The sequence below is a fragment of the Anarhichas minor genome, unplaced genomic scaffold (assembly GCF_050575085.1).
Source record: "Anarhichas minor isolate MPS153535 unplaced genomic scaffold, ASM5057508v1 ptg000071l, whole genome shotgun sequence".
NCBI lineage: Eukaryota > Metazoa > Chordata > Actinopteri > Perciformes > Anarhichadidae > Anarhichas > Anarhichas minor.
This window is the reverse complement of record NW_027466517.1, coordinates 5,495,335-5,506,093: the sequence shown is the minus strand read 5'-3', so window position 1 is coordinate 5,506,093 and position 10,759 is coordinate 5,495,335. Positions and strand designations below refer to the sequence as shown.

At 44.8% G+C, this 10,759-nt stretch overlaps 1 protein-coding gene across 2 annotated transcripts in view; it reads right to left on the bottom strand.

Moving 5' to 3' along the window:
* Nucleotides 1-81: 81 nt before the first annotated feature.
* The window catches only part of trappc8 (trafficking protein particle complex subunit 8), a 36,297-nt gene continuing 25,619 nt past the window's right edge, over nucleotides 82-10,759 (bottom strand). For both annotated transcript variants that reach the window (XM_076079251.1, XM_076079252.1), the window contains 15 exons: nucleotides 9,037-9,231; nucleotides 8,708-8,880; nucleotides 8,545-8,619; nucleotides 7,687-7,792; nucleotides 7,345-7,502; nucleotides 6,278-6,711; nucleotides 4,980-5,136; nucleotides 4,771-4,867; nucleotides 4,497-4,565; nucleotides 4,302-4,360; nucleotides 3,331-3,525; nucleotides 2,854-2,955; nucleotides 2,066-2,205; nucleotides 1,744-1,833; nucleotides 82-999 (listed from right to left, as the gene is read on the bottom strand). In XM_076079251.1, coding sequence (XP_075935366.1) covers nucleotides 765-999; nucleotides 1,744-1,833; nucleotides 2,066-2,205; nucleotides 2,854-2,955; nucleotides 3,331-3,525; nucleotides 4,302-4,360; nucleotides 4,497-4,565; nucleotides 4,771-4,867; nucleotides 4,980-5,136; nucleotides 6,278-6,711; nucleotides 7,345-7,502; nucleotides 7,687-7,792; nucleotides 8,545-8,619; nucleotides 8,708-8,880; nucleotides 9,037-9,231 — 2,285 coding nt within the window. In that variant the 3' untranslated portion in view covers nucleotides 82-764. The remainder of the gene's footprint in view (nucleotides 1,000-1,743; nucleotides 1,834-2,065; nucleotides 2,206-2,853; nucleotides 2,956-3,330; nucleotides 3,526-4,301; nucleotides 4,361-4,496; nucleotides 4,566-4,770; nucleotides 4,868-4,979; nucleotides 5,137-6,277; nucleotides 6,712-7,344; nucleotides 7,503-7,686; nucleotides 7,793-8,544; nucleotides 8,620-8,707; nucleotides 8,881-9,036; nucleotides 9,232-10,759) is intronic.

Sequence of the window (10,759 nt, the reverse complement as noted above, 5' to 3'; positions counted from 1 at the left end):
CTGGAGCTGTCCGAACATAAAAATCTGTACATCTGAAAATGCCACAATTCCCTGCTCAGATATCAAGACTCTCACAGTACATACAGTATCATTAGTTACATTTTTATTTACAACCGATTTGTTATATAAATATAATACATCATTTTCAGAAAAGCCATCAAGTCAATGCATTCAAGAGCTCGATCACAATAGGTCAAACACACAGGTTGGGTGGGGCATGGTGGCCTGTTGTATTGACGGGGTGAAATCACACAGAGAGACGGGGGTCTGTCTTCAGGAGAAGCTAAGAGGGCGACGGGTACAATATTCAGGATGTAATCAGCTCTTGTTAAAAGAATTTAAAACTTCAGCTCTGTCCATTCCTCCACACACACACACACACACGCACACGCACACACCTTTTGATAGCTTCCAAACACAAGGGGGCGTTTGAGATGCTGGTAGGAGGTGTGTGTGTGTGTGTGTGAAATGGCGGGCGGAGACCGTGGAACTATGGAGGGCTGGATGGTAGGAGGGTTAACCTGTGTGTGGATCAGAGGGCCTCCCACAAAGAACGTAACATGCAAGTGAGACTCTTTGACGTGTTGATGATGAAACTAAAATAGTTCCGAGGTCCATAAACTCATCAATCTCTATAAACATTGTTTTCCATTTCATGAATTGGTACAAACATCTATGTTTCCTGCTGTCCAGTATCAATCAAGAAGATCAAGTATGGTCATGTGTGTGGAGGACTCAGAGTCCAGGTCTCCCTGATGCTCCACTCAGGCGCTGCTGATGATGATGAGAGCGGGACTGGCCGCCTGCTGACTCGTCTCACACATGGCGCCCTGCTCGGCCGGCTTGGCGAACACACGCGGCGTGTTGAGGTTGTAGACACCGGCCTGGAGGAAACAGGCTCTCAGGGTCAGACACAGCACCTCCTGAGGCTTCAGCTGCAGCTTGTACTGGGTCTGACCCACCCAGGTGAACGAGCTGTGGACCTCCAGAGACTCTGGGCTGAAAGAGGAATGGACGGAGGGAGAGCTTAGAAAATATACTCACGTTAGACTAGACTGCTGAAAGTTAAAGTCATAGTTAACTGGCCATCAAGTCCTGTTGACAACATCTTTCCACTGTCAGACAGCAACATGCCTTCCTCATGTACCGTTTATTAAATACATGAGTCTATGAAATGTGATATGACTGAATGTCACAGAATCAACCGTCTTAAACCATTTATCTTTGTCAACATTAGAAGTAAAAGTGAGGCTTTGCTCTCGGCAGAGGAAATGTCGTTGCAGATGGTTTATTATTTTTTTCCCCAACATGTGTTTAGATGAAAGAAAAGGATGAAAGGAGCACACTGAGCTGCAGCTGTGACCACCAGCAGTCCATAGGGCTCTAGATCGCTATAGAACCGCAGACAACGGGCTGAAGGAACCGATATGTTCCCCAGAAGTAGTCCTCGTGTTGGAGACGTGGCTGTAGTGATCAGCGTTTAAACGATGATGTGGGTGTTAACTGTCTCATGAAGATGCAATCAAGTTGCATTATGGGGATTGGACCTATGCATATGTCAGTCTTCTTTTCCCCACATCTCTCTAGATAAGTCATAGTTAACTGTGTCACTTCATGAATGTACTGTGTGCGCGCGCGCACACACACACACACACACACACACACACACACACACACACACACACACACACACACACACACACACACACACACACACACACACACACACACACACACAAGTACCTGCTGCTTTTGCTCCTTAAGTCAATGAGGACATCCACTAGAGCCGAGGAGCAGTTGGACAGCGTCAGCGTGACTGGCACCACACAGAGACTAGAGACAGAGAAGCAGCTTCACTCAGCAGAACCTCATGGAGCTTATTGAGCTTCTTCACTACCTCCATCAACACACGCTGACGGATTGTTGCTAAGTTACAGCCATGCAATTCAGAAGTATGTACTGTACAGGGGCTGGAAACATTTTTAACAAAGTAGGCGTTTACAACGTATTTAGGGTAAGACGTTAAATCTTCATTCACGATCCTCCTTTACTGTGCGGGTCTCACCTCTCCAGGACAAACGGGTGTGTGTAGGTCTCAGGGTAGTGCAGGTTGGTTTTGATGAGCTGGGACAGCTCTGCAGACGGCAGGGCCACTGGAGTAGGAACTTCAGATTTAAACTTGAGCAGCACCATCTCCTGAGCTTCCTGCAACACAAAAGCCTCATCCAATCAGCTTTCAAAATAAAACCACACTCGTATAAAGCATCACATCATGAGTCTAAATCTGATCATTTTGTATAATTGTTAGATTCCACAATTAAGGGACCTTTAAGTCAATGGTGGAAATGTGGCAACAAATATATTGCAAATTAGATGCGTTTCTATCAACTGAGTCGACACAAATAAACTCTCCCTGAGGTTTTTTTGAAGCAGGATTATATTGGAGACAGGCCTGCATTTAATAATAAGATTTGGTCATATTTCAGTATGAAGCCTCCTCCTAATTTATGATCTGCTCATGTTTGACCTGTCAAATCCTTTGCTACAGCATTTTGAGGTTAATACAAGCTCAACACTTCCTGCATCCGTTTCAGATTAAAAGCCCCGTAGCATGCCACTGGACAGAATCCTTCATTTCCTAACAAAGCTTTTATTGTGAAACATTTTCAGGATTGGGTTGTGGAAAATTGAGTGACTGTTATGGTTCTCATACGGTACTTCAAACATAGCTACCACTACATGTACTACATGTTAACTAAACTGTTATCTCACCATTAACTCATGCCCACTGGGTTACAGAGAGGGTGAGGTTGGTTCTGTGTGTGTGTGTGTGTGGGCGCGTGCTTACTGTACCTCTTTGGGAGTCAGAGAACTGGCCTCTTTGCCGATGGTCTGCAGCGCCACATGGAGCTGGCCCTCTAGGATCAGCTGTTTGTTGTCCTCCACCACATAGGCCTACAGACACACACACACCACACTGGAAACTCACATACACTCAGCGTTGGTACAGTTTAAGCTGAGAACTAAATATGAAAACCTGAGGATTCCTCACAGAGAAACTGGCTACATCTGGAAATGACCTCTGCTCGGTTCACCCAAATATGAGCAGAATGATAAATATGTTTCAAGGCTTTGATATGAATCCTGTTTGAATATCAACACAAGATTCTGAACAGAATTTGTTACGACATTGTGAATAAATGAATTCTGAATCATATTTTTGATAAGATCTCACAACTGTCCTGTGCATGGTCCATACCACGATATCCTACTACCACTATGTATGAGAAGGTGAGTCCCACATCATCAGGCTGTCTCTGCCGAGTGTACCTTCCAGATGACGATTAAGTTGAGGTCCAGCTCATTACACTTCTTGACGATGCTGCTGATGTCCTCAGTGGGGACAGAGCTCTGACTCTTGCTGCTGGATGATGTCCTGGACGATGTTCCGTCCACTCGCTGAGACTCTGCGGTCCGACAGCCACGGAAGAAGAAATCTCCACAGGGTGTGGAGGAGCTGATGATCTGCAAAAAGATTCTATAGATATAAGAGACTCTATACCAAAGACAGTAACAATGCTTGATGTTGTGTCTGTATGTAGTCACAGATGTTCTCAACTCAAATGTATCAGCTGATATCAGGAATTAGTTCTTTCCTCATCAACCCAAAAAACTAAGAATAAAGATAATTACACTTCATAATTTAGTGGCATTTTTACATTTGATACTTTTTGTGAATATAATTCATTATTTATAATTGTATATAGTTGTATGTATATATCCTTTGTTAACACATTATTTTGAAACCCGGACGTAGTCACACAAGTATCCTTCACTAACTTTGCCGATACTGATACGATACGTGGACCTGACCTCCATCGTTTTCATGTTCCATAAAAAACGTCCTCATAGTTTTTGTTAACATGATGCCAGAGTGAACAGCAGGGTTTGACTTGGACATTATGCAGACATTGCACATTTTTGTTAACAGCGTGACAATAGATTATATTTATTGCTTTGGCTCTAGAGTTATATTCCATCTATGTTTTATTCATTTAGAACATTGATTTTTTTTTTTCACATTAAGAATCAAAAGTTCATTGCTCTTTGAAAGGGTGTACTTGCATTATTATGCTATTATATCATCACTCTATCAATGGCATAAAAAGGTCTTAAAATGACAATATTGTTTATTGCAATTATTTTCGGGACACTATATGGACAGACATGAGTAGTTATCAGGCCTATGACAAAATGTGATCATACATTTAGTGAGACAACGACATTTAGCTTTTACTTACCCGTTCATTTCCCAGATTCAGGTCTGCAAAGGTGTATTTCTCTACAGCACCCGAGGTAGCTAGAGGCAAAACACAGACAAATCAGTGCTTATTCGAAACCCCACATCTAATCAAAGTTTGAGAGATATATATATATATATATATATATATATATATATATATATATATATATATATATCCTTCTTCTAAAGGTACCCTGGTGGGGCTTGCATCGCGTGGCTCTGAAACACAGCTTGGCTCTTTCTCTGCTGGTGAGTTTACAGTCTGGAGGGGAGGGAGGGCAGACAGAGAGAAGCTGTGACATGTTCTGTTATCACTGCCACTGAACACTCCACTGTAGCATTTTGGGCCAAAGTGCCATGCTCAAGGGCAGTTCACGGATGAAGCATTTAGGTGGTATTAAAATACACATACAGCTGTACACCATAAAGAATAAAAGGACAGGAAGAGAGAGACGCCTCACACACACCTTTATCATTGGCCGGGTTGATACACTTGTGGAGGCGCCAGTGTTGACTGCTGCTGGACACCTGGATGATGTGGAACTCACGCACTCCAGCTTCACTCTGGAAGCCCACAGGAGGAAGATTAAAACCACGTTTGAGCAGTGATAGGCTGTTCAATGAGCTGCAGACTGTAAGTGTGTACCGGAGGCGTGGGGCATGCTGGGTATCTCACCGTATTGATGTTCTCCACATCGACGAAGACCAGCGTTCCACCGCTGCCTCTGTCGTCCAGACTGCGATGTGGGGGGACACTGCTGCGGCAGGCCGACGCCTGCACGCTCAGAGAGCGACTGGCACAGATGAACACCGTGTGACGCAACACCCGATGACTTCCCATGCAGAGAGAGGAGAGAGAGAGATGATGGGCTGTCTACAAATGAGGAGTTAGTGCAGTGTTGATGAACAGACATTGTTATCACCAATTCATTTAGAATAGAACTGTTAGAGTATAAGTCCATTCTTCTTATTTGCTAAATATATTATGTGTCCAGCTGTCAGTCAGACATGATTGGGCTTAAAAAGTCAGAAGCAAACAGCCTTTTCTTCCACTTGATTATTTTGCCCTGGTCACATACTGTTACTTCTTTATTTGTTAACAAGTCTATGTCCTAATAGAAGTGTTCCATCATCGTGCTCCCAAAGGGGGTCCTTCTAGGTGTAGTTCCAGAGAGTTTGTTACGATAGCAGTCCTGAGCCGATGCCTTTGTATTTTAATGGATTGGTATTGACTAAAATAAAGCCTCTTCTTTACTGAACTCTACTGCGTGTTGTCATCCTCAGCCTGCTCGTGTTGCAGTGCTGCTCTACTTCATGACAGCCTGCCTCAACAGTGCAGCTTTTCACTCGCGTGCCAGTGAACAGTGTGTGAATCCCAGGCTGCAACCCTCAGGTCTGAAAAGTGAAGCCAGTGCAGAAGAGTCTCAAACCGGTATTCTTTCTATCGGCCAGCAGGGGGCGACTCCTCTGGTAGCAACCATAGACTGTATATAAGAAGTGGACGAGTCGTCATGACGTCACCCATTGGTTTGTGGACTGATGTCATGAAGCCTCGAGTTTGGCGATTTCGCCGTTGCCATCTTGGATTACGGCAGTTGCCATGTTGGATTTTATGGCAACCAATGAACAGAAGTGACCATATTTGGACTGCGGAGGAGTGACGTAGAGACACCGTATACGTCTCTGGTAGAGACCTGTCAATCACAGTAGCCCCGCCCCTAAAGCATCCCCTGCTTTATGGTCTGTTTGACTCTAAATGGACCATAATGTACTGAATGAACATCATGATTTATCACTGAGGTAATAAATCAAGAGAGAAGTAGTCATTTTCTCATAGACTTCTATACAACCAGAAGAGTCGCCCCCTGGTGGCCAGTAGAGAGAATGGCTTCACTTTTTAGACCGGGAGGTGATACAGGCTGCTTATGTTTATGGCTAGCCAATTCAACTCCCTTCACTTTATTTCAATTTTACCTGATTTTGATTCCTTTCGTTGTGCTCTCGTAGTAGAACAGGAAATTTATCTCATGTACTCCCTCCTGGTCTGGTCCTCTGAGCCAGAGAGGCAGCTGGGTGGACTCCCCCGGTTGCAGTGTGCTGCCATCTATCGGGATCTCCATCACACCGGACGGCTGGCTGAAATCCTCCGCTGCTACCAGCATCTCAGACGCCACTGAGCCCGGCTGGCGGGTCGTGGCCGTGGTCTTATAGGCCGAGCAGTTCTCCGCTGAGGTCGGGCTGACGGGCGTGAGGGGGGTTGTGGTCTGGCTGCCAAACGTGAAGAAATCTGGGTGTGTGGACGCCACCCGAAGGCCGCACAGAGCGACACCGCTGACGTTACAGAACTCAACGTAGGCCTTCCTGATCTCTCCACACAACAGAGCAGTGGGGAACTGCAGGAAGAAGACCTGACACACACACACACACACACACACACACACACACACACACACACACACACACACACACACACACACACACACACACACACACACACACACACACACACACACACACACACACACACACACACACACACACACACACACACACACACACACACACACGTTTGGTTTCACAGAAGAACTTGTGAGCCGTCCAGAGGATTGTAGGGGACGAAAAAGTAGGAATAAGTGAATGTTGCTCATTAATTTGGTAAGTCGTGGTGATGATGCAGTTTTCCCTTCAAATTAAGATCCAACTCAAGAGTCCTGTGATCCGTGTCAAAGGTACCCACCTACATTAGACATCTACCGCAGCCGTACACCACCAGCAGGTCTCTGAGGTTAGTGGTTTGTTAATCACTGCAGGCTTTAAAGCTGCAATGTGTAAGATGTGGCCAGTTGAAATTAACTAAAACTAAACTCAACATTATCAACAGAATGTGAAGAGATCACAGTGTTCATGTTATTTACTTTCAGTTTACAACAATAGTTTTATTTTAGTCCGTTATAGAAGCCCTGCTTCAGGGGCAATGAAACTGATCTTTAGATTTGCCAGACTGTCAGCACTGCAGGATGGGACGAGTGTGTCAGTGGTACCTCCATTAGGGGCATGGGTGGAGTTATGATGGGATCCAGCCGCCGATCCAGACCATGGCGAACCAACATCTTGTCCTCTTTGGTCTGGTTCAGCCGTGGGCCCTGGATCTTTAGGTCCTGTCTACCCCGAACCACCATGACATCCAACGCCTGCTGGCCTGTAGACAGGAGCAGAGCCACACTGGGAGTTTTCTCAGAAACATTGTTGACATGAAACAAAAGACAGACTTGAAAACAACAACAAAAAATTCAATGCAATACAATGACTGGCAGCAAAATGAGTGTGAAGTGGTACGAAAGCAGCCAATAGCAATTCAAACCAGTCCCAGCTGATGAGTGTACCTTCAGAGCTGGGAGCCGTCTCTCCAGAGGAAGCTGCAGCCAAGTTGTACACCACACCCACAATGTTCAGCTGGCCAGTTCTGTGTGGCAGCAGCCGGAGTCGGGCCTGAGGTCAAAGGTCACAGTGACTGACAGCAACACAACTACACGTGTGATCAGAGTGAAGTATCACATGAGCCAGAGAAGGGACAGTCCACATCATTATTTGCTGGAGATTTAAAGAATTATTCACAAACATTTAAGTGGTCTTCATGCATTTTTATGGCGAAATCCATTTAAAAGGCCTGGTAGCCTTAGCACAAAATCAGTGCATGCACATGTACCAGTTTTACAATTTAGCAGAAACCAGATTCCTAAATGTCTTGTATAAAGAAACCTGGTTCAGGGTTAGACATTTCAGAAACCTGATTTCCCTGGAGAGAGCTGATGTGTTCAGACACTCAAGTATTGCTGTGAAAAGCAGAGTGGAAGGAGAGACCGTCACATTTAGGGATACGTTCCTATCTTCAAAATAATTCCAAGGTCAGAAAACTGAAAGGGCCCATCCTAAACCCGGAGCAAACAACGGTCATTGCCAGTTTCAGACAGACACAGTGCACACACTGTCTAAGGAGCAAATGTACTTGAGCCAATGGATTGATTGTTGACCTGCTCCAAAAGTTAGACATTCTCAGTCAGACATGATCATGTTTGACTGAACAGCATATCAGCTAATTTGACATGAAGGTGCAACTGATGAGATGTTTCCAGCCTGTTGCTGGAGCTGTGATACCTCATCAGGCTGAAGCTTTCTTTATCTCCACTCTTCATTCTATCACTATCTCTGCAGTCTGCCTGTAGATCTATCAGAGCACCTACCATTTTGGTCTCCTCTGGACCTATAAGAAACTCCAGGATGATCTCTGTAGTGACAACATCGTCTTTCTGTGTCATCTGCAAGAGGAAACAGATATTGAAGACACTGTGGAAATCTTAGTTCTGGTTTTTATAGCATCCATCGATTTGTGGCCGGGCTGCTCACCCCATCAATCAGGCTCTCCTCATTGGTGATGGCCTCTCCTGCCGACTCTTCAGACGTCTTCTCCTCGGATGGAGTGGCACCCTCGACAGTGAACCTCCAGAGGAGGGAGAGGTTGGACAGAGCCAGAGGAACCTTCAGTGGGTTGCTGAGCGTCACCTCCACTATGATTGGCTCTGTGGAGACAGGAAGAGGGCTGTATACTGAGCAGGTGATGCTATGATTCTTTATGCTATGGAAAAGAAGAAAGTGACTCCTGATTGATTGGCAAGCGTCCGTATGTTCTAACACCTAGTACTGAGTAATAGCCTCGGTAGCCGAGGAGCTCTTACCCTCGGCCACAGCCAGTGGGTAGCGCAGGTTGTCTGTGTGGCTGTTTAAGCAGCACTGGGTGGGCTGGAACGTTGCTGGGACAACCCCCCTGTTGGCTGTAGCCACAAGCTGTTCCTCCAGGTGGCACCACATGGCTGCCAGGTCCTGGTCATACTCCTGGTCCAGAGACACGTGAGTGGCTGCCTGCTTTTCGCCTGCACACATGAGGTAGTTATAAACACAAAATTGAAGATTAGTTGTTGAATACAATGCATTTCCATGAGTGACAGTAACCCTTCGTTCAAAGGCACCTCAGCAGTTCATTTAATTCTGTTCATAAATAGGGTGATCTTGGTCAGACATCACTAGTATTGCATGGTACATTTTGTTATGCATGGCTGTAATCCACCAGTGAACAGAGCAGAAGAAGTAGAGGCTGTGAACCAGAAACAAAACACGCCTCTTTGGTCCCCTGACCGTCTACGAGAGAGAAATGGAGAGAGAGGTCTTCAGAGATGAGTTTAACTGCTCGAGTTGTAATAGTTCTCTCATGTCAGCTGGTGTTGGTCATGTTTCATGTTGTCCGGAGACGAAGACAAACATTCACACGATTTAGAAACATCCATGAAGAAGTCGACAGCAGAAACAAGTGATCAGTCATGCAAAGGCGTTTCTATGACACATTTAGTGCATCAACTCTTTTTCGACAAAGGAAACTACTTCAAGCAAGCGTGAAAACTGTTTTATCAAATGTTGCTTTTTCGATATTGCTTTTCTACTAGTATACTTCAAAATACGCATAAGAATATGTTCATGGAAAGACGGCTAATGACTTTCATATTAGCCATAAGTCAAGAAACTAATACATGTTATAAATATAGAGTATACAGGTGCTGGTCATATAATTAGAATATCATCAAAAAGTTGATTTATTTCACTAATTCCATTCAAAAAGTGAAACTTGTCTATTATATTCATTCATTACACACAGACTGATATATTTCAAATGTTTATTTCTTTTAATTTTGATGTTTATAACTGACAACTAAGGAAAATCCTAAATTCAGTATCTCAGAAAATTAGAATATTGTGAAAAGGTTCAATATTGAAGAGACCTGGTGCCACACTCTAATCAGCTAATTAACTCAAAACACCTGCAACGGCCTTTAAATGGTCTCTCAGTCTAGTTCTGTAGGCTACACAATCATGGGGAAGACTGCTGACTTGACAGTTGTCCAAAAGACGACCATTGACACCTTGCACAAGGAGGGCAAGACACAAAAGGTCATTGCAAAAGAGGCTGGCTGTTCACAGAGCTCTGTGTCCAAGAGAGGCGAAGGGAAGGAAAAGATGTGGTCGAAAAAAGTGTACAAGCAATAGGGATAACCGCACCCTGGAGAGGATTGTGAAACAAAACCGATTCAAAAATGTGGGGGAGATTCAGAAAGAGTGGACTGCAGCTGGAGTCAGTGCTTCAAGAACCACTACGCACAGACGTATGCAAGACATGGGTTTCAGCTGTCGCATTCCTTGTGTCAAGCCACTCTTGAACAACAGACAGCGTCAGAAGCGTCTCGCCTGGGCTAAAGACAAAAAGGACTGGACTGCTGCTGAGTGGTCCAAAGTTATGTTCTCTGATGAAAGTAAATTTTGCATTTCCTTTGGAAATCAGGGTCCCAGAGTCTGGAGGAAGAGAGGAGAGACACACAATCCACGTTGCTTGAGGTCCAGTGTAAAGTTTCC